General features: G+C 35.1%; 1 protein-coding gene across 2 annotated transcripts; it reads right to left on the bottom strand.

The window, feature by feature from the left end:
• Positions 1 to 18,172: 18,172 nt before the first annotated feature.
• Positions 18,173 to 23,496, bottom strand: LOC126680221 (alpha,alpha-trehalose-phosphate synthase [UDP-forming] 5). 2 transcript variants are annotated; one of them, XM_050375289.1, is made up of 4 exons: positions 23,184 to 23,496; positions 20,381 to 22,449; positions 19,419 to 19,692; positions 18,173 to 18,728 (listed from the first exon to the last, which is right to left on the bottom strand). In XM_050375289.1, exons 2-4 carry the CDS (start codon positions 22,369 to 22,371, stop codon positions 18,402 to 18,404), a joined length of 2,592 nt encoding a protein of 863 aa, XP_050231246.1. In that variant the 5' UTR covers positions 22,372 to 22,449; positions 23,184 to 23,496; the 3' UTR covers positions 18,173 to 18,401. The 2 variants fall into 2 exon arrangements, with proteins under 2 accessions (XP_050231246.1, XP_050231247.1); XM_050375290.2 differs by lacking the exon at positions 23,184 to 23,496 and adding an exon at positions 22,943 to 23,057.
• Positions 23,497 to 24,869: the final 1,373 nt, after the last annotated feature.

The following is a 24,869-nucleotide window of genomic DNA, read 5'->3' on the forward strand; positions in this document are numbered from 1 at the left end:
AATTAGCGCAGAATCCCGTTCCATTTCAGGTCATCAGGAGTGGTTCTGTCACTTTTCTGAGTTTCTCACATGTATAACTGTTTTGGAGATTTAATAAAGTTTTTCTTACTCCTAAAAAAAAAGATACCTCATTTTTAATTTTTTTAATAAATATTAAGGATTTTTGTTAGTTCCGTTAATAATTTAATATTTACTTTCAAACGATTTGATATTTTATTTTCCATTATATAAAGGATTTGTTAACTCATTTTCAAACGATTTTGTATCTCACTTTTAATTCCGTTCACGATTTGGTATCTAGATTTAATAGAAGGTTATAATTATTTATAAAATTAAAATTGAGATATCAAACCAATGAGATGTAGCTCAAATGGTATAAGCGCTGAGCAGCAAAATGTTAGGTCGTGGGTTTGATTCCTCCCACAAGCGCTTCCCCCTCCCCCAATTATAAAAAAAATAAAAAAATTGAGATATCAAATTATTAAATTTTTAAATAAAAGATACCAAACTGTTAATTATAATCTATGTGGAGGGTTTTACAGTAATTTTTTTTAGTTTTATTATAAAAATGTCAAAATATTATATTTAGTATATAATTCCTATTTTATCTACAATGCAAAATAATAAAAGGAAGTGGTATGATTAATAAATATAATAAATATCTTATTAATTTCACATATGTTCCTCTTAATTACTAAGAGGAAATATAAAATCTAATAAAGGAAGAAAAAAGTTCAAAAAGATAACAACATATAAAAAAATTATGAACAATTTGAGAATAAATAGTAGTGGATCGAAGTTATATTTTAAGATTAAATTGTAAATTATAGCATTGACATTTTATTTTAACATTACAATAGAGACTTGGACTATTTTCACCCCAAACTTACGTCAAAATATTAAAAAAGTTCAAAACTGAAAAATCAACCTTGAATTTGTATAAACCGGATCAAAAAAGTATCTTTGCTGATGTGGTGCTCTAATTGGAAAGTGAGATTAAATCAATCATAATCAACACTAATTAATCTCTAATTAATCATAATAAAGACTAATTAATACAATCTAACACTAATTAAATGAATGATTTTTTTAAATTTTGACCTAAAAAATATTTTTTTAATTATTTTTTTGGAGCTGCTGCTCCTCGTTTTTCCGAGCAGCAGCAACTCCTCATGTTTTCCGACGAGGAGCTCTGCTCCTCCATCTGAGGATCAGAAGCTCCTCGGAAAATCGAGGAGCATTTGCTCTTCGGAAAACGAATTTAAAAAAAATATCAATAAAATAAATTAAGTTTTAAAATTAATCATTAATTTAAAAGTTTTATATGTTAATTTGAAAAAATGAAAATTCTAAGCCCCATTTTAATCTTTTTTTTTGGTTAAAACTGTTGCGGAAGCTCAATCGATTACGCTAGCGAATCACGTATTGTGCTAAATAATTATACCGGAAAATTCCCAGGAAAGAATGGTGGGTCACAGGCGGACCACTTAAGTACCAAACTCCTTAGACAGAATTTCACACGATATAAATAACTTCACAATATATAACTCCAACTAGCCTGAGCGTTAGCTAATAAATAAACAATAAAGAGAACACCAACCTTTTAACGAGGTTCAGCCAGAAATGACCGGCTTACATCCTCGGGCACTGCCCAAAATACTCCACTAATTGTTTGTAACAAAATACAAACTCGAGAGAGAACCAACTAAGCCTTAGGAGTTAATAAGGCTTGTTGTGGGATGAGTTTCAATGGGTAGAGGAGACTCCCTTTTATAGGCTAAGGAAGTCCTCACCCTTCCACTCCTAAGCAATGTGGGATTTCTACACTATATGTATATAGCTCAACAATTACAAGTCCCTTTTCTAAACAATGTGGGACAAGTCTAAAATGAGCCATATCCAACAAATCTCCACCTTGGCGAATTTTCTCTCTACCATCTCGGACTATCTTCAATAGTACCTTCAATTACGCTTCAAAAGCGCCAACTCTCAACTGTAGCAGTCAAGTACCAATGTGGGATGATCCCACTTCAACACTCTCCCTCACGCATAGCATGACCGAGCAGAGCAACCAATCCCCCCTCACGCATCGCGTGGGCCGGGCCACATTCAAATCTCAAATATTGAGAACACTAATCAAATTCAAACAATGTTTGAACTTGACTGCTTTCACAATCTTTGTCATCATATGAGCAGGAGTTTCCATGGTCAAAATCTTCCGAAGTAGGACTCCACCTTCTTCAATAACCTCTGGCACCAAATGATATCGAACATCAATGTGCTTCGTCCTTGCATGATGAACTTGGTCCTTCTCTTCAATTTCCAATTCACCAAACAACCCATGAAGCCAAATTGCTTCCTTAACAGCTTCTGCACTTGCCATGTACTCTACCTCTATGGTAGACAAAGCAACTATTGGCTGCAAGGTAGACTTCCAACTAAACGACGCCTTTGCTAGTGTAAACACATAGCCCATAGTCGATCGCCGTTTATCAACGTAGTCCGAATCATTGTACCCAACTACATATTGACCATCTTTCTTGTCCTGCCCAAATATTAGACCAATATCCACAGTATTCAAAGTATACTGTAGAATCCAATTTTCATCTCCAGCCTCCTTGAGTCCATCTGGCTGAGTCGAATTGATTTCCCATCCAAGAATCCATGTAAAAACACTGTTTTTACGTCCAACTGAACTAGTTCCATATTCAAATGTGCTACTAAGGCCAACAAAATTCTAATGGAAGAATGTTTAACAACTCGAGAGATAGCCTCAATTCCTTCCGTCCAAACATAGCTTTTAGCTACCAACTTTGCCTTATAGCCAATATCATTCTTGTTCGGAAATCCTTCTTCATATATCCAATTACAGGGACGTAGTCCCTCCAATAATCCTTGAGTTGCAAGAACCGTCAAGAATTTTCCACCATCATGCCCCAAACGCCAATGCCAAAGACTGATTTCTTCTAGTTCATTATCATTACTAGAAGCAACTATAGCTGACCCAATAATTGCATTACCCTGATAGTAATACAAGTTATTGTTCTTCCGAATTCCTTTCATGACGACCTGTGCACCCGAGAATACCTTCATAACTCCATTTACTGCAGTCACAACAAAGCCCTTTGATTCTAGGACTCCTACAGAAATGAGCTTCTTCGTCAAACTCGGTACATAGCGAACATCTTCTAGAATCCTTATTGACCCATCATGGTTCCTCAAGTGAATTGAACCGATTCCATTTGTCAAACAAGGATTGCCACTTGCTGTGTAAACAACTCCACCTTCTAGCTCTTTGAAGTCAACAAACAATTCCCGATTGGGACACATATGATGACAACAACCCGAATCTAGAAGCCATGCAGTAGGAGTATTTACCGATGACACAACAACCAATGAAAGATCTGAATCTTCGTCGTCACACTCAGCTACATTCGAAGCAAACTCAGCTTTTTCTTTATCAGTCTTGCCTTTATTCTTCAATTTGGGACAATCCCTTTTCCAATGCCCTTTCTCTCGACAAAAGGCACATTCATCTTTTTCTAGTCGGGATTTTGATCTCCCTTCCTTCCCAATTGTTTGGCTTTTCAAACGGCCTCTAACAATCAAAGCTTCTGTTGCACTACTAGTGTTTTCTTTCTTATCTTTTCTTCTCAATTCATAACTATATAATGCAGCGCAAACTTCGCTAAGAGACACACCAACCTTCCCATGAAGGAGAGTAGTTTCAAGAAACTCAAACTCTTCAGGAAGTGATCCCAACAACATCAAAGCCAAATCTTCATCATCAAACGTCACATCCAAATTCAACAAATCGGCTACTAATTGGTTGAAATTTGTGATGTGCTCATTCATAGTAGTACCTGGGAGATACGTGAACCGAAACAGCCTTTTCTTCATGTGAAGCTTATTCTGACTGTTCTTTTTCAAGAATTTCTCCTCCAATGCTTTCCACAAACTACTTGCAGATGTTTCCTTTGAAAAAGGATATCTCTGCTCTCTGGAAAGACATGACCGAATGGTACCACATGCTAAACGATTGATGCTACTCCATTCTCTCTCATCAACATCCGCTGGTTTCTCTTTTTCAATAGCGACATCTAGACCTTGCTGAAATAAAGCGTCTAGAAGCTCACTTTGCCACATGCTGAAATGTCCTGTACCATCAAAAATCTCCACCGCAATTCTTGCATTTGACATTGCCATTCTTCCCGAAGAAGAAGCTATCAACGTGGATAGACTTTTGCTTCCAGACATTTCTGCTCCAACTTTTATTTAATAGCTAACCGATATTGCCAAGGATAGAACCTTAGCTCCGATACCAATTGTTGCGGAAGCTCAATCGATTACGCTAGCGAATCACGTATTGTGCTAAATAATTATACCGGAAAATTCCCAGGAAAGAATGGTGGGTCACAGGCGGACCACTTAAATACCAAACTCCTTAGACAGAATTTCACACGATATAAATAACTTCACAATATATAACTCCAACTAGCCTGAGCGTTAGCTAATAAATAAACAATAAAGAGAACACCAACCTTTTAACGAGGTTCAGCCAGAAATGACCGGCTTACATCCTCGGGCACTGCCCAAAATACTCCACTAATTGTTTGTAACAAAATACAAACTCGAGAGAGAACCAACTAAGCCTTAGGAGTTAATAAGGCTTGTTGTGGGATGAGTTTCAATGGGTAGAGGAGACTCCCTTTTATAGGCTAAGGAAGTCCTCACCCTTCCACTCCTAAGCAATGTGGGATTTCTACACTATATGTATATAGCTCAACAATTACAAGTCCCTTTTCTAAACAATGTGGGACAAGTCTAAAATGAGCCATATCCAACAAAAACCTACTTTAAAAGAAAACCACTATATAAAACTAGAGAGTGTACTTCGCTATCTGAGATAAGAGTGGGGAGGGGTGTTTTTGAACCGGAATACGTAAGTTTAGGATATAAGTGATTTATTTTCCAGTTTTGGATTTTTTTTATATTTTAACACGGGGTAAAAGTGATCCTTTATTCATTCTTTTTTTTATATGAAAAAGGGTTAATTGCAAATTTATACACGAATTTTACCCTAATTTGCAATTATAACATAAACTTTAAAACTTGGCAATGTTAGTAACGAACTTTACACTTTTGGCAAATTGATACGCCAAAAACGAAAAACACTAACGTGGATATTGTAATATACCGCCATATGTCGTTGCGTGATTGGTCGGTGTACCAATTTGTCAAAAAATAAAAGTTGGTTACTAACATTGCCAATATTCAAAAATTATGTTGTAATTATAAATTAGGGTAAAGTTCGTATATGCATTTGCAATTAACCCTATGAAAAAAGAGGCAAAGTCTAAAAACACTTAACACAAACACATTCCTATCATAACAAATGCTTTGAACATCATGCAACAACCACGTACATAAGAAAAATTATTGCACGCAATCGTTGCGCCATGTCATTTGAACAACAAAATAATAATGTGTTAATTATATAGAAAATTTATAATAAAATAATTAAAAAATTTCCTATCGCAAATGCACATTAATTTGTTGTAAATATGACACGGTACAAATAATGTATGAAATAAACACCTCGTACAGAGACTATGCGGAGTCGAGTATGCCAAGAGATCCCAAACACATCATCATTCGTAAGAAAAGCTAAGTGATCAGTAGCATTGGTAGCTTCCCTATACACATGAGAAACTATAACCTCCAAATCTATATATATGAGAAACTATAACTTGGAATGTTTCTAATATCAATAAATTATGATTAGCATTAGTTAGAATTTATTCATAACAAAAAACATTAGTTAAAATTTTAAAATAGAATTACTATTAAATAATAGAAGCAATTGGACTAATAGTTACCAATGAATTATATCCCAAATAGTTTAAGCATTTAGTAGTAATCTGTTAGGTTGTAGGCTCAATTCCACCCACAAATGCTCTCTTTCTTAAATTATAAAAAAATATAAAATCGGACTAATAGTTATTTGAATTTTTTAAATATATCAATTAAGTTTATGAATTATTTTTTTCTTTAACCCAATCAACTGTTGAGTTAATTGTAAATTAAATCACGAATTTTACCCTAATTTGCAATTACAACACGAACTTTAAAATTTGACAATGTCAGTAACCAACTTTCATTTTTTGGCAAATTGGTACACCAATCTAAAAAACACTGACGTGGATATTGCAATGTGCCCAACTTGTCGTTGTATGATTGATCGGTGTATCAATTTGCCAAAAAAATGAAAGTTTGTTACTGACATTGCCAAGTTTTAAAGTTCGTGTTGTAATTGCAAATTAAAGCACAATTCGCGATTTAATTTGGAATCAATCCATCTTAAAATTACGATCAATTTAGTTTCATAAAAATGTCGATGGTATAAAAGTTGAATTCTAAATTGCTTGAGTTAATTTGTTACTACGTAAAATCGAGTTTCATAATAGTTTGAAAGACTTGATGTTGCGAAATAAAATTAAAAATTGGGTTATTGATTAAAATTGTACTTTTATTTGGTGTGTGCCAAACCCGTTGATTAGTTGGGGGCACTCAAATATATCGAGGACTATCAGAAGGCGAGAAAAGAAAGTATCCTACACACACAGAGGGTGCTGCAAAGTTAGTCTCTACCAACCTCCTATAATCGAGAAATATCATTGATGTAACTATATGTCGATAAATATGACTTTTTTAATAGGAAATATGATGTTAAAGCGCTCAACATCATTCTGTTACAATCGTGAGTATAATAAATATTCCCCGTCTCCATTAATATAAAAAATCGATGTTAATCTCTATCACGTCCTTCGAAGTTGGTGCTTAGATGTCATATATATCCGACTTGTCTAATAATTTTAAAAGTACTTGATTTAAGATCGTTCTGGTGAGAGTGTCTGTTAATTGATCCTATGAGCATATATTGGGCAATTTTTATAATTTTGTCTTCTAATTTGTCATTTATGAAGCATATATCTATCTCGACATGCTTAAATGCTTTATACGATCATTTTAACCTGGATTATAAGTTATATCACGTGATGCATTATTATGCCAATACAATCAAATTGTTATATAATTTTTTTGATGGGATTTGATTTTTATTTTATTTTTTAAAAATATGAGCCAATTCTATATTTTACTGAACTAAATTCAACCATATTTATTCCTATACATTGCAACATTTTGAAAACTATACTAGATTGGCGAGTCGAATTAGTTTGACCCACTAAATGTCAGTCTAGTTTTGTGCCAATACAATCAAATTGTATATAAATTTTTTTAGGCTTTGCAATCGGTTTGGACTAAATAAACTGCTTGTTTTTTTAGTGAAATATTAAATATTAAACCTCGGACATGATTTAACTATATTTCAATTACTTTTCATAAATTATAAAAGCTCATATATAAGTTTAGTTATATTTTCTTATTATAAATATAAATTTGAATCAAACACTACGAATCGATTGATCTATAAACCGATGATCGTTTTGATTTGATTATCGGTTCGGTTTATAAAATACGGCTCCATCATGAGAAAATGTTAACAAGACAAAAAGTATTTAATGTGGGGAAAAACAGTTTAGAAGTGGGAAGGTTGGCAACGCAGTTAAAAAGCTGACACAGGCAAAAACAGTTTAGTTATTAGTAACTCTAATCATCACTTTGACTTGGCCTTTAAAATTAGGTCAAAAGCTTTAAATTTTTTTGACGTTGTTGGATCATACAGAATAATTCCTTTGCATATGGGTCCAAAACGGTTGGAAAAATTAAATTTATACAATAATTTTGTCTGAATATTTTAATAAAATTCAAAAGAAAATCTTCTCAACTAGATTAGTATGAAAACAGTGTATATATAATAAAAAAATGATTTTAATGAAGTTTATATAAATTTATGCAAACTACTAAATTATACACGTCTAACACAAATTTAATTAGATTTAATTAGCTTTCTAAGTGTTAAAGTATAATTATTTACTCAAAAGCTTTTGACATGCATATTGATTTGATTTTTTTTATTGAAACTGGATCCAAACATGCTCATAATCAATATACAACATAAATATCAAAACTCTAAACAATATCAACATGCAAATTAATAAAAATAAAATTTAAGATAGACATATTATAAATTTTAAGTTAATAAAACTATACTATTCAAATTTTATGTTAACATTTCTTTAAAACATTCAAAATTGGAAAATAGACAATTATCCACCATAAATTCTTCTTAGATCTGCCCCTTGATGTAAGGCTAAACATGACGTTCATTCTCAATTCGAGGCGAGCGTTGGTTGATTTGGTTTGGTTAGATTTTGAATCGACCGAAAGTGATCGTGCTGAAATTCTCTAGCTAAATCTTCGACTGAACTGTAGTTTTTTTAACCAAACATTCAATTTCGCCTATTCTTGAGGAATTTAAAGTCGTGAGCGATGGTTCTGATGATATTGAGACCCTACATCTGAATTCATACTCCATTCAGCGCTTTACATATCTTGAAAGCTTTTTTTCAAGAAGAAAAACTCCATATTCAGTTGTCATTAAATGCCCCAAAACTTAGCTATCTTAACCTCAATTTTTTCAGAAGGTTAGATATTGAGGTGATTGTAAACATTGGGGCTAATCTGGACATTGGGTCTAATGCAGACATTAAGTCTAATCCACACATTGCGGCTAATCAGGACATTGCGGCTAATCCGGACATTGAGTCTAATCCAAACACTGCGGCTAATCAGGACATTGCGGCTAATCTGAACATTGCGGCTAATCCGCAACATTGCAGCTAATCCGGACATTGGGGCTAATCTGGACATTGAGGCTAATCCAAGTTCTATTGTTGAAGCTTGCTTTGTCATTTTTGATGCATATTTGGATTCGATAGTTGAGCTTCTGGGGAAATCAGCCGTATAAGTGATTTAACTCTTAGTTAACAGAATGATTCAACTTGTCTTCTCAAGTGAGAAGTCTTTTCATTATATAGACACTAAAGTCAATGTCAAATATACAAGGAAACATGAGCTATAAATGATAATTACATAGAGTGATTCTAGGAAGCTAAATATGGTTATCTAATATACATGGAGTAATTTAAGGGAGCAGCATATGGTAAGCTAAATCTCCTACCTATTTATGAGAATATACATATAGCACTAATTAAGGAATCAACAGCAGATATTCTATTGACATCCCCCCTCAAATTGATGCGGGTTGTCCACAAGCATCAATTTGCTGGTAAGAAAATTATGTCGTTGTCTTGTTAGAGCCTTGGTGAAAATATCAGCTACTTGAAGATTGCTAGGCACATGTGGAAGTGAAATAGTCTGATCCGCAAACGCCTCACGGATGAAGTGGCAATCAACCTCGATATGTTTAGTGCGTTCATGGAAGATAGGGTTTGCAGAAATGTGAATAGCACTTGTATTATCCCCATGAAGAGATGTAGGACCATATGGAGGAAAACCCAGCTCACTCAATAGCCCACGAAGCCAATGTATCTCAGCACAAGCTTGCGACATAGCCCTATATTCAGATTCAGTAGATGACTTAGAAACACGGTCTTGTTTCTTACTTTTCCAGGATACAAGAGCATGTCCAAGAAACATACACCAACCCGTAGTGGAACGTCTAGTGTCACTACATCCGGCATAATCGGCATCACTATATGCTACTAGATTAAGTGAATTACTAGAACCATAGAAGAGTCCACGCAAAGAGGTACCCTTAATGTAGCGTATAATTCGTCGAACTGCAGCCATATGTAGGTGTCTAGGAGAAGCCATGAACTGACTTACCTGCTGAACTGCATAAGATATATCAGGTCTAGTGATTGTAAGATAAACCAAGCTACCAACAAGAGTACGATAAACAGTAGGGTCTGGTAAGAGGTCACCCTCTTCCTTGCGCAACTTAAGATTAAGTTCCATGGGAGTATCAAGAGGAGTAGAGTCTTGGAGACCAGCAGTAGCTACCAAGTCCTGAGCATACTTCTTTTGTGACAAAAAAATACCATGTGAATCAGTAGTAATTTCAAGGCCCAGAAAATATGTGAGAGCGCCTAAATCTTTCATGTGAAAAGAATCTTGTAAATGATGTTTTACTTGAGAGATCAAAACTGAATCAGTACCTGTGATAACTATATCATCAACATATACTAAGAGAATAACAATACCCAGCTCAGTTTTGCGAAGAAATAAAGATGCATCATACTTGCTTTTGACAAAAGCAAACTTGAGTAGAGTAGACGTAAATTTCTCATACCAGGCACGAGGGGCTTGCTTAAGACCATACAAGGAACGACGCAATTTGCAAACTGCAGAAGTAGGAGTAGAGAATAAACCTGCAGGAGGGCGCATATAGACATCTTCCTTGAGATCACCGTGAAGAAAGGCATTCTTCACATCCATTTGGTGTAAACTCCAACATTGAGAAGCAGCGATTGCCAAAATTGTGCGTATAGTAGTCATTTTGGCCACCGGAGCAAAAGTCTCTTCATAATTAACTCCATATTCTTGATTATTGTCAAGTGCTACTAATCGGGCCTTATATCTGTCCAAACTACCATCAGACTTGACCTTGATAGAGTAGACCCATTTACATCCAAGTGGAGTCACTCCGATAGGACAATCCACCACTTCCCAAGTCTTATTAGTTTCAAGAGCCCGGAATTCCTCTTGCATAGCATGCTGCCAGCATTGCTCTTTTACTGCCTGTGAGTATCCAGCAGGAATAGAAATAGCAGATATAGTGGCAGAGAGGGCAGAAGTAGAGTTACCTGTCGAAAACCCATAACGTTCAGGAGGAATAGTAACTCTCGAGGACCGACGTAAGGGAGCAGATGGCGGGGCAGAAGCGGAAGAGGGCAACACCAAAGTTCTCCGCTGATACACTATGCCTGGCTTAAATCGTGCAACCTGGATGCTAGAAGCCCTAGAAGTTTCATCAAAAGAAGGTAGAAAAGTAATGGCAGACTTAGGAGAAGAAGACAAAGGGAAGAACCATTGATTTTCAAAAAAAATCACATTCCGTGAAACACGAACCCGATTTGAGTTTATATCATAGCATAAATAACCTTTCTGTGTTGCACTATACCCTAAGAAGGCACAACGGATGGATTGGGCAGAAAGTTTATTTTTATCTGGAGGTGGAAGATGCATAAAACAGACACAACCAAACGTATGAAGATTTGTATACGTAGGATTGTGATGATATAACCTGAAATATGGGGATTCAAAATCCAATACCTGGGATGGAAGTCTATTTATCAGAAAGGTTGCTGTAGTGAGTGCTTCTACCCAAAATTTAGGAGGAACAGATGATTCAATAAGTAAGGTCCTCACAACATCTAAAAGATGGCGATTCTTTCGCTCAGCTACTCCATTTTGTTGCGGAGTATATGGACAAGACCGTTGAGAGATGATCCCTTTAAATTGTAGAAAAGACTGAAATTCATGAGACATGTATTCCCCGCCCGAGTCAGAGCGAAGAATTTTCACATTAGCTGAAAATTGAGTGTTCACAAGAGCTAAAAACAGTTTGAACATTGAAAAAACTTCTGATTTTTGTCGCAAGAAATACACCCATGTAAATCTGCTATAATCGTCAATAAAGGTCACAAAATATTTGTATTGGGCATGAGAAATGGTAGGACTAATGCCCCATACATCACTATGAATAATTTCAAAGCTGTGTGTTGCTCTACGTCCTTCAGAAGGAAAGGGTAAAGTTTTACTTTTGCCAAGTTTACAAGTTGCACAATCAGAAAACACAGTTGAAGAATACTTTTTATTATTCAATAGACCAGATTTTAACAAATAAGATAGAATCCTAGAATTAGGATGACCCAAACGCTTATGCCAGACTTCATTGGACACTTTAGACTCATTACAAAACAAAGATAGGATAGAGGTAGAAGATAAGCTTCCTGGAATAGGTAGTTTCAAAGAAAACAGACGTCCATGCTTAGGCCCCTTCGCTATCACCTGCCCCGACATCTGATCCTGCACAACACAACCAGTACGAGTAAAGTGGACATCACAATTTTGTTCCACAAGTTGTCCAACTGATACTAAATTTACAGCAAGATTAGGTGATACAAAAACATCACTAAAGGAAGAAGATACATCACCAACTGCCACAATTGGTAGATCACTACCATTGGCTGTTTGAATATGCGAGGAGCCACAATAATCTCTGATATTACTTAACCCATCAAGAGAATTAGTCATATGATTGGATGCACCCGAGTCTAAAAGCCAAGGAGTAGATAAAGAACGAGTACCTTGAAGACCAAGTGCAGAAAATGCACTCACAATCATTTCTTGCACCGACTCTCGAGTTAGAGTAGGTACTAGGGCAGGAGTTGCAGCAGTAGAAGCAGAAATAATAGGCTGAGAAGAACCAGAAAGAACATCAACATGATAGGCCTTGTTGGAGCGTGAAGGACGTGTAGGACATTCCTTAATAATGTGCCCAGACTGCTTGCAATAGTTACAAAATTTTTGTTGGCAGTGAGGGGCAATATGACCATATTTCTTACAGCTATAGCATTGTGTAGTACTCATGTCACGACCCCTCCCCTTAATATGGGCAGCATAGGCAACTGAGACACTATTAGAAGCAAGACGAGCCTGCTCCATAAAATTTTGAGTATTGATACGCTGTTCCTCACGCAAGAGTTCTCCAAAACAGATTTCCAAAGTTGGAACAGGATTTCTGTTTATTAGAGAGGCACGAGCAGATTCAAATTCAGGCCTCAACTTCATTAAAAATTGATCTCTTTGGCTGGTTTTGTGTACATCTTGCACAGCCATCAATCCTTCTCCGGAGACCTTGGCTGTAACAAGGTCTGAATAATCATTCCACAAAGTCAGAAAACCAGAATAATAGTCTTGAACCGATAGATCTCCTTGAGTGTAGTTAGCGATGGTTAACTCGAGCTGAAATCGCCTAGCATTGTTGTCCTGGTTATAGACTTGCTTGAGAAAGTCCCACATAGCCTTTGCAGTCCTATGAGGACGCAAAGAAAGAATCAGATGTGGTTCCATAGAACCAATAATCCAAGACATTATTTGATTATCTTTGGCAGCCCAAGAAGAACCCTCTTTGCTGCTGCCATCTATATGCTCCCACAGCTCCTTGCCTTTGATAAACGTCTCCAATTGAAACTCCCAAGCAGCGTAATTTTTTCCAGTGAATTTGACACAAAAATTATCTATTTTCTCCATGATTACTACGGCTATGATTGAAAAGACTATGGCTGAATTTTTTTTTTTTTTTTTAGTGACTGGCTCTGATACCATAACAGAATGATTCAACTTGTCTTCTCAAGTGAGAAGTCTTTTCATTATATAGACACTAAAGTCAATGTCAAATATACAAGGAAACATGAGCTATAAATGATAATTACATAGAGTGATTCTAGGAAGCTAAATATGGTTATCTAATATACATGGAGTAATTTAAGGGAGCAGCATATGGTAAGCTAAATCTCCTACCTATTTATGAGAATATACATATAGCACTAATTAAGGAATCAACAGCAGATATTCTATTGACATTAGTTGTCATGTTCTTAGGCTAATTCTCATAATTTTCGTTGTTTATGGTTATTTAACTTGATTTAATTACTTAAATCGCTTATAACTTTTACATTCTCAAGGTTTATATGACTCGTCATCTGTCCACACTTTCCTCAGTTTGACTCGGTTGAGGATCTGCCATTGTGGTGCAGAAACGTCTTTCTTGCCAGTGCTGTTTTCTATGCACCACAACTGAGATTTATAAAATTGTAATACCCCAAAATATTTAATTATCTAATTGGGCCACGTGTCCAGTTTTGAGTCGCCAAAGTGGCAATATCGGAAAGTCTTCCGATAAAAGTAAGATAAATAAGTTTTGGTAGATTGGTTTGAGAGAGATTATAACAAAGAATTTAACGTTATATTCCAATTCTAAAGTTGGAATTGGAATTAAAAAAGGAAGAATGTTAAGAAAGTTGCAAAATAAAGTATAGGGACTAAAGTGGTAATTTAGCCATATAAATTCCGAAGGGAAATTATTTTGCCTAGATCCGCGAAATGTTGCATAGTATATGTGGTAAAAGTTTCGGGTCAATCGGAGACCTTTTAAAATTTGGACGCGGATGCGTTTTGGGCTAAATTGCAACTTTTGAGAAGTTTAAAGGCTAAAGTGTAAATTAGCCAATTAAGCTTCGAGATTAGTAATCAAAAGATTTTGACGGAAAATAATAATATTGAATTAGTATTATTTATACAAATATAAATAATACGTAAGTAATCGAGTTAAAAGAATAATTTAACCGTTTGGTTAAATTAGAAAGTTTAAAAGAGAATTTGTTTAAGTTAAAGAAATGAAGGACGAAAGCGGCTAATTAGCCAAGATATATATATATATATATATATATATATATATGTTTCTTAAGAAGAAGGAAAGAAGGAATGATCAGGAGCAGACGAAGAAAGAAAACGGCGATCACTTCGATCCGTCGCGGTTTCGCCGTTTCTCGTCCAAATCGAGTGATTCTCGCGCCGATGGATTAAGAATTCAATTCTCTATCTCTTTAAGCTTCAAATCGAGGTAAGCTTGACGTTTTGATTTAGGATTTTGAGCGGTTTTACCGTTTTAATGATTTTGAGTTTGAATTCGACGTTTTAAGCTTAAATCTTGAGTTTTGATGTTATTAAACGTTGCGGGATCGAGTTAGGACGTTTAAGCACGTCGAAAATGGCCCGGGGAGTAAACCCCGGGGCTGCACGTCGGCAGCCGTCTGCTGCACGAACGTGCAGCACACGATCGTGTATCGTACTGCACGAACGTGCAGCACACGATCGTGTATCGTACTGCACGAACGTGCAGTACACGATCGTGTATCGTACTGCACGAACGTGCAGTACACGATCGTGCAGCGTACTGCACGTTCACGAACGTGCAGTACACTGCTGCACGAACGTGCAGTCCTTCGCCAAAGGGGGATCTTCAATTCGGGCTTTCTGGGCCCTGACGCGACGCGGAAACTTGATTTCAGACAATTTTAAGTCGCGTAATCAATCGTGATTCGATTGAATATCAAAACGTAAACTAGGACGTTTAAAAGAAAAGTATGATTAAGAGATTATCAAAGTTAAGAGTCGTATTTGAAATACGATTATGTTAACCTAAGTTTATAACTTAGGAGTTTGAATACTAAGCCCACGTTTATGGATTAAACGTATAGGTAACTCGATTAAGTAGCTGACGTACCGACAAGCTACCAGGTCATTTAGCTGGAGCGGGCACGTGATTGGACAACGCATGGAGCTTACGCTTGCGGGATTATAATAATGCAGTTTTGGATAGCGGTCACTGTGAGTGGAAAATTTACTTTCGCGTATTATTAGTATAAAAGTTATTTTCTTATATTACGAGTATTGTTATTAAATATCTCGTATCCATATGATCTGCTCATATAAGCTGTTTTATTTGATAGATTTGATTATATGAATGTTGTTGTATTCGTTGTTTTGGAGATAAGTGTCTAATGTGCGGTCCGAAGAGACCAACTACCTATTGGGTGTCAATAGGCTACATGATCATTAGTGAGTCAGTCTAGAGTACCTGACTTTATGATTAAGAGTTAATATATGTTTATGCATAATATGTTATGAATTCGATACGAGAGTGAACTCGACTACGGTGTAGTCTGGAAGTCCCCGTATCTAGTGGGCTGGGGCCACCAGTGGCTGGGCCACCAGTGAGTTGGACTCACATTTTATGATTTCGATACGAGAGTGAACTCGACTACGGTGTAGTCTGGAAGTCCCCGTATCTAGTGAGTTGGACTCACACTTTTGAAATTAATAATGTTTGCTTATGTCATAAATTTATATATGTAATAAGCGTGTGACGCTATATTTTGATAATACTATAAGTAACTTGCAAACTCACTCAGTATTTTCCCAAATACTGACCCCTCACTCTGATGTTTGCAGGTAGACAGAGTTGGATCAGACAAACCATCTCCAGTGTGCCAGAAGTCATTGGACTTGCACAAGTTTGGATTCCTAGAGCTGCAGTAGTCAGTAGATGTCAGTATTAGATAGACATTTGGATTTCAAATAGTTAGTTTGAATGTAAACTCTATTATGATATTTTAATATCTACAATTATATTATTTAAAAGAGTTTTCTGAAAATGTTTATATATGATATTATACTTTTAAATGCGAAAAATTATTAGTGGTTTTAGGCTTGCTACGGGTTTCGGAGCTACCACTCTCATTCCCTAGCGCCGGTCTCGGCTCAATAATTTGGGTCGTGACAAAAATTCCACAAGGTTTACTTTTTTTACCACATTTGTCTATATTTTTAGTATTTATATATAACTAGGGCGGAGACTGTGGGTAGTGACTCCGGTCTGAAGGATTTTGCCGGAGGAGTGGGGCGGCCGCCGCAGTTCGCCCACCCAGCGGAGTGCTGTCAAGCTCCCTCTCGGCTGCTTCAAAATCCAACTTTGCTTGAGGCTCTTTTGGTGCCGACAATTCCACCGTGGCCGTCAATGAATTAGCCTCTAAGGCGAGTTCATCGAATCTTCTCCGGATATAAGTCCTATCATGCGGTATAGCTGCAAGCCGCTGTTGGTTGGCCACACTTTATTTTTGTAGATAACAGTAAGTAAAGGTTAAAACTGCAGTTTTTTCACATTTGCAGTAAGAGTTTCCATGACTTGTTCGGGCTGAAATTCGAGGTTCATGGTTTCTGTGTCGGCACAAATTTAGTTCAAATGTTGTTATTCGCTAGGATTATGGTTTACTCTGTTTATGTATCCAGAAATGAGACATGTGTTATTTGTTAGTGGGCTTTGATTTGATTAAAGCTCCAAATGACATCAAACCAAAGATAAAAAAAAATAACGATTGACCTAAAAACTCAAATATCAATATCTAATCGACCCACGATCATATTTATTCTTTTAATCATAATCGATAGTATTGATGATGCTTTTAATTGTATAATTATGCTAAGTATAATCATTTACAAAACTTAATTATTGCAAATCACATTATTATTTGACCTTTTTATGTCATGTATTAATCCTACTATGCTCTTTATCAAAACGGTAGTATATTGGGTCAAAATTTGTCAAGCCTTAGATTTTGGTGTTTAATTTTAGGTTCAGAAAATAAGTATGAACTTTAAACGTATTCATATAAAAGTAAATAGACAAAATGAACTCATACATCCACAAATACAATGACATTGATAAATGAATTTTAAATAAAAATAAAAAAAAATTACATTTTGATCTAATGATTATATTTTTAAACCAATTATATTCAAACAATATATAAAGAAAAATAAATGATCTAATTGATAAATAAATTATAAATAGTATCTTAAATTTTTTAATACAAATTAGTCAAAAAAAAATTAAAAAAAATAGATAAATCCATACACAAATTAATGATATTATAATTCTTTTGATAAAAGTTAATTGATAATCTTATAAATTTTATGAAAAATTTCAAATTATATAATTAAGTTTAGGGACTAAAATATATCTTGTTTATCACTTTTTTTTAAGAATATCTTTATCACTTAGAATGCTCATCTTTTCTATTTGTTACTTGGATACAATTGACACCGGTCACAAAATAACTAGACCAAATTAATAAAAAAAAATTATTCAGAATACACTTGTCAAATATGTTGAAATTTTGATTATAGCAATTCATTTTATCTCAAAATTATCGTTGACAGAAACAAAATGAGGGACCATATCGTTTGATTTTCAAACAAAAGGGACTAAACTGTGAATTATATCATGTGTAGGGTGTCATAATAATTTGTTCTAAAAATTATGGGTATAATTGAATCTCAAAAGTTCACATATGGATAAACTTGGTGATTTTAAGATGTACAAATGTAATTGGAAAAAAAGGTGAGCGTTTTTAAATCATTAGACCTTTTTTTTAAGAAAAAACAAACTGAATCAAATTTATAAAATTAAATCATTTCACATATGATTAGTTTATGATTTATATTAACTTTTGTAGTTCAATTTTTAATAAATTGAATTAAATTTTATTAACTTTCAAAATCAAACCGAACCAATTTGGTTTAGTTTTTGCACAATCTTACAAAGAAATAAAGAAGATTGGAAGCAAAGAGCATAGCATATATCAACCTGAACTACAAGTACACTTATTATTGCAGAATTTGGACAAACCTGTCCCTAATACATCAATGCAAATGCTAATACCTATAATCTTCTAAGCATGAATCTGATCCCAATCAGAAAAAGCACACAAAGCTCCATGGAATTCTCAACCAAATAACATTTTAGTAAAAAAATGAGAAGAACCGATGCAAAGAGACGGATTTTATTACTCTCTGTCAATAATAACTCCCGGCGAGGATTGGGGCAAACTTCTGGTGGCATACTCGGAAGCATTAGCCAGACCTTGCAACATTCTCAAGATTTCAGATGTGTCTTCCAAATAGTACTTGGCCTTACTCGGTTTTTGGCCGACAGTACATGCGAATACTTCGGCAACTGGAGAAAGAGAAGGGCCTTCCCTTGCACTCATTATCACTTCAAACATGTCTTCGTCGGATCGATCATCCCCAATGCACAGGACAAAATCAGGTAGCTTTCCTTTTTGTTGCATTGTTTCGAGGAGGCGTTCGGCCACAAGACCTTTGTTGACACCCTGTGAAGTAGTAATTGAGCATGGGAACTAGTAAGTAATACAATTTTTGAAACACAAGCTGCACTGTAAATGTAAATGAACCTTTCTGAGCAGAAGAGAAAATTTAATTTTTAGTAGTTCTAGCTGGTGTGTGGTGTTGGCCAGTTAAAACTTCAGATATCTAAAATTGTCACAAGAATTCAATCTGCAGCAACCCTCTTGAGCAACAAACTGTAATTGTCAATGTAAAAAGTCATGAACATTCGAATTTTACACGGAATAAATTCTCATTTGTTATGCCTGCAACCTCACGGACCAGAGAAACAAAATAATTTTCCAATCTCATCTAACTTAACCAGTTGTTTTTGACTTGTAAAAACTAAAAATTGAAGTTGGTTCATACTTCATACTGGTATTAAAAAATTCTGCTTTAGTCTTGTAGTTGATATCTTCCTCATTTTCAGCATCTCTTTCCCTAAATGATTCCGTGCGCATAAAGTTTAAACTTTATAGAAGCTCTATAGAATTTATTTTTTCTCATTGCCATTTTCCATTGCCACAAATGTAGTTAGTACAGCTTAAATCCCTACAATTTAAGTTGATTTTGCCTTCTTTATGTGATTGATAAGAATTGATAAGAGACGATCATCGGCGGAATCTACCGACCGAATGACTAAATCCGGAAAGAAGTAATTAACATTTAACACTAACCTGGGGTTTAACTTCCACAATGTGTTGGCCACTCTTGACAGACACCGGCTCATTTGCGAGAACGCTTTCTAAATGATCTAGAAGCTCCTTAGCCTGGCATGAGCCAAAATCTGGATCTGCATACTGATAATTCCATACTAAAGCACTCTCTTTGGTCTCAATGGCTGAACCATCAGTTGTCTCAGTGTACAGTTTCATTACTGGTTCAGCAATCTGTTTCCAATCAAAATCTGGAACAGAAACGCATGTTTCCCACTCTGCATCATAGTTTGACCTGTACATGAAGAGTAAACTCAATTTGCTGAAAAAAGTAATAACATGAAGTGACAAGTTCGGACTTTTTAGCACTGTTTTTAAACCAAGGGTCGACGGGGGAATTAATGTCCAGTTTGGTTCAATTTTAATCGAAAACTAGAATTTGACCGTTCTAACTTTTGACCAAATAAATCATACTAGCTGGTTGACCTATCTCAGTTGTATAATTTTAAGAAAAGAAAAGATGAAAAATTATCAAACTGGTAGGAAGTTCAGTTCAACTGGTTGGAATGGTTGAATCGCGGGGCCAGGTTAGCTCATTCGGTTCAGTTTTTAGAACAATGCAGTCTACGGTGAAATAACACAGCCGCGGTTGAACAACTGACTGGTTTGAACACTGGTTCAGTTTTTAAAATACTACACTCGAGCAACACAGCATACACTTGGATTAATTGAATCATGACTGAGAATGAACTGTTTACCTAGGAGTGTTACGAGACTGGATATTACGGATATTATTATGTAACACTATATGGTATTTAATTCTAAGTTCTAACCGTCAACTAAAGTATTGATTCTTCCTGTTTGCTTTCTATCCATAACTGCATTTGAAGCAGTAAAACAGAAACTGAGAATCTACAATTCAACTTTACAAATCCAAGTGCTAAGAAAAAGATAGAATGCTAGATAAAGATAACGATATCTACCTCACAAAATAGCCATGCTCTGCTGCAATCCCAAGCTTTTCACAAGAAGGGAACCATTCAGTTAGAGTTTCTCTGTCCTTGCCACTCACAATATAAACCACATTCTTAGGGTCTCTACATAAATTGTTTAGAATTCCAACAGCCTCTGCATTAGGAATAGCACTTACTGAACCTCGAAGCATCATAGTACTATCATAGTCCAAAAGAAATGCCCGATAATTGGTCCTCCTATAAGCTGAAACAATATGTTCAACTGAAAGTTTCCTGAAATTAGGATCCAGCGCAATCACCCGAAAACTTAAACCAAATCCTATACCCCAGCACCTCCTCCTCACGTGATCCCTGCATGCCCTTTCAAGATCCTGCACAAAACTACGGGCCCAATATGCAACATCATGTGTACTTACATATCTGTAATGCTTCTCATGTCGCATCTGTTTTTCAGCTTCTGGGACTATTAAAGCAGAATCCATAGCTTCAGCCACAGCATCAATATTCCAAGGATTTACTCGAATAGCCCCACTCAATGACGGCGAGCATCCAATAAACTCTGAAACAACCAGCATGCTCTTTTTTGGAGTCAATGAGTTCAGCCCGAGTGTCTCATTCAGCTTTTCATTTCCTTGCCGACATATAACATACTCATAGGGTATTAAGTTCATTCCATCCCTTACTGCTGTAACTAGACAACACTCTGCAATAACATAATAAGCAATGCGCTCATAAAATTGGAGTGGGGCTTCCATTAAAACTACAGGATCATATCCCGGCTGTCCAAAAGTCTCATTAATCCTCCTCATTGAAGCCTTTGTTTCAGCTTGGACCTCTTGGACATCTCTTCCGCGGCCTCTAGCAGGGTTTGCTATTTGAACCAAAACGACTCTTCCTCTCTTGTCAGGATGTTGTTTGAGCAATTGTTCCATGGCCAAAAGTTTCAAGCTGATTCCCTTAAAGATGTCCATGTCATCGACACCCAGAATAACAGTTCGACCTCTAAACCGATCACGTAGCTCGGCAACCTTGGAGTGTGTCTCAGAAAGATTCAGCACAGACTGAAGCTGGCCTATATGAATTCCAACAGGCAGAATCTTTATGCTGACAGTGCGACCATAATACTCCAGCCCCACGTAGCCTCTCTTAGATTGATAAGTGAGACCGAGCATCCTACTACAGCAAGAAAGGAAGTGCCTTGCATAATCAAAGGTATGGAAGCCAACAAGGTCAGCATTGAGAAGCGCTCTGAGAAGTTCGTCTCTGACTGGAAGTGTTCGATATATTTCAGATGATGGAAATGGGCTGTGAAGGAAGAACCCAAGCTTCACCCGATTGAACCTCTTCCTCAAAAATGTTGGCAAAACCATCAAATGGTAGTCATGAACCCAGACATAATCATCCTCAGGGCTTATCACTTCCATTACTTTGTCTGCAAATATCTTGTTCACGGAAACATAAGCCCGCCACAGGGATCTGTCAAATCGGCCACCGAGATCTGGTGATAGAGGGAGCATATAATGAAATAAAGGCCACAAGTGCTGTTTACAGAATCCATGATAGAATTTGCTGAAAAGTTCAGGCGGAATAAAAGCCGGCACACATTTGAAAGTTTCAAGCAGTGTTTGGGCTACATCATCTTGCTCACTTGGGTCAATCTGTTCTTTAAGACAACCAATATAGATAACTTCTAAATCTTCTCCAAGGCCATCTTTAAGTTGTAATAGAAGTGAATCCTCGTCCCAGCTAAAACACCACCCTCCACTACCATCTGGACTCCGATGAGCGCGAAGAGGAAGCTGGTTACCCACAATGATCATCCGTTCTTGCGAGACTGATGAGGGAGCATCAGAGCTAACACTGTTACTGTTATCATCGTCTAGCTCAGACAAAACTCCTGCAACAGTTGCCACTCGAGGGAGTCTCTTCTTTTCACGACCAAAAGACGGAGTGTCACCCGAAGCAAGATCTAAGAGGTTGGAATATGACCTTGAAACCATTTTAAGAGCATACAAAGTGCTTCATCAACAATCAAAGCTATACTCGTAATCTTGAATCCAAATTTCCAAAATCAAGTTCTACAATAAAGAAAGAAAAATCTCCATCACAATATAAAAACGGCGGAATCAACACAATAAATTCTCCGAATATAATGCAGGGAGATCATAAAAGCTGATTACTCCTCAAAACTCAAAATTTTACTTTCTATAGAAATTAGCTGAAGTGCAACACATACATCACAAATCAAGAAGCTAATTAAAACATCATAAACATCATAAGCCAACTAATCATAAACATCATAAGCCAACTAATCATAAACATCATAAACCTTCAAATCTAACAGAAGTTTCAAGAATCCACAATTTCTTAGCCTAAATCTTTCCTCTACAACAGATCTTGAATTGTACAAAAATCAAAAAATTAAAAAAAAAAATTAACATAAACATGCAAAACACATATAAACATATTCAAAATACAATAACCGACAATCATTTAAGCAAACTCCAAAGGTGGCTCGAAAAATAATTTAGTAGTAATCATACTATAAATCATACAGAATAACAAACTTACCTCCAGCCTTCAATCAAAGCATAAGAGTTCAAATTAATCCTCTTTATACTAATCCAAACACACAACTAAAAAAGACCAACTAAGAGATTTTTCTTATACTATATATAAACCTCTAAGAAACAAAAAAAAAACTCAGCAAAGAAAAAGAAAATGCAAATGGGTGAGTGACCATAGAAAGTGGCATGCAAACTCTAAAAAAAATGAATCAAAGAAATTTAAAAAAAATTAAAAAAGATGTTACCTTTGAAGTTCATAGAGGCCAAAAAAAATGAAAGAATCTTTTGTGTAGAAAAAAGAGAGTATGGTGTTAAAGGAAAAGAAAAAAAGAAGACAACTTTAGTTTGCTCTTTTAGATATGAGACACCAAATGGGATTTCTTGGCAAAAAGCATTTGATTCTTTTATGTCCAAAACTCAACTCAACTCAGCTCAGCTCAACTCAACTCACTCACTTAACTCGGTCACTCACTCACTGTAGTGAGTGATGGTAATGGGTGTGATGATGACATAGTAGAAAGAGAGAAGAACAGTAAAGTCCAATATCAACTTACATTTAATTTAAACAATGGGTTTGTGTTATAAAGTTAATGAATTAGTGATTATTACATTTAGTTTAATTTATTGCCGGAAAAGTAAGGCTCAATCATATAAAAACTGTCCTGCATTTTTAACTTTTTTTACTTTATTTTTTAAATTCGTCAATTTTATCCTTATTTTAATTATATTTATTTTTATAAATTATATTTTTTTATTTTAAAAAATTTAAATATGAATTCCGTAGTTAAGATATAGTCATCAATTTTTTTTAAAAGCAAAAGATGTAAAAAAAAAACTCTTTAATTTATTCAAAAAAAATTATAAGTTTTTTTAGCTATTTAAGCCCTTAATATTTTTAAAGAGTGCAAATAAACCCTCACGTTTGATAAAAATGTTGAAATAACTAAAAATTTGAAGAGCTAATTGTCTAAAAAATAGACTAAAGGGACCGGATTGCTTTTATAAAAAAAATTAAAAAAATACATCATTTTAAAATATTGAAGGCTCAAGTAAAATTGAAAAGCTTATTTACTCTTTTTATATAATTTGAAGGGTATTTTGTACCTTTAGCCTTTTTAAAAATATTAGATTTATTTAAACTATGTGTTAAATATGAAAAATATTTTTAATTTTTGCAGAGTGAAGAAATTTTAATTAAAAAAATATATACAATTGAAACTAAAACTCTAAAAATAAAATAAAATCGAAAATTTTAGACGTTTAGGATACAAAAATAGTTGGGATAAAATGATTAATCTTTTTTTAAAAAAATGGGTTAGTATTAAAGTTAATTAATCAATGATTATTTAGATACTTAAAAACTCCTGAAACTTGTTCACCTAACCCTCCTATCATTTTCATTGTAAGGTACGGTGCAATGGCAGAGCGTGTAATACACCTGCCATGGTTTCTGCTATAAGGACACTTTTTGTTTTTAGCACCCAAAAAATGTCCAATGATTGGTGCAATATTGTAGACAGGAAATAAAAAATATTTTTTCTTTAATTACATATATTATGATGAAATTTGAGCAGTATTTTTGTTGTTTGTTTCTTTATTCATCCACTTATTCAATCAATAATAGCTTTTACTACGTTTCATTCTATAACCTCTCCTATACAAAAATTGATAAATAAAACTAGATATGAGTAAGGGTTATATATATATATATTTGATCTAAGAAATTAAAGTTTATTAAACAAAACCAAACTAGTAGGTTCGACTTAATTTAACTAGCCTGTCCTGGTAACTGTTTTTTTGATAACTTTTATGGCGATTGTATTGTCTATATGACAATTTGATTGTCTTGTCTCTAGTGACAAGTGGCTGGTTCTCTGTGGCTGATGCTCTGTGGCTGTTTCTAGTTTTTTTAATTTTTTTAGTTGGTGTTA

The sequence above is a fragment of the Mercurialis annua genome, linkage group LG5 (genome assembly GCF_937616625.2).
Source record: "Mercurialis annua linkage group LG5, ddMerAnnu1.2, whole genome shotgun sequence".
Lineage (NCBI taxonomy): Eukaryota > Viridiplantae > Streptophyta > Magnoliopsida > Malpighiales > Euphorbiaceae > Mercurialis > Mercurialis annua.

Coding starts and splice junctions, on each gene's coding strand:
- LOC126680221 (XM_050375289.1), bottom strand. CDS start 22,371: ATGGTTTCAAGGTCATATTCCAACCTCTTAGATCTTGCTTCGGGTGAC. Junction 19,693..20,380: donor GAGCATGGCTATTTTGTGAG/GTAGATATCGTT, acceptor CTTCATGTACAG/GTCAAACTATGATGCAGAGT. Junction 18,729..19,418: donor TTGTGGAAGTTAAACCCCAG/GTTAGTGTTAAA, acceptor ACTACTTCACAG/GGTGTCAACAAAGGTCTTGT.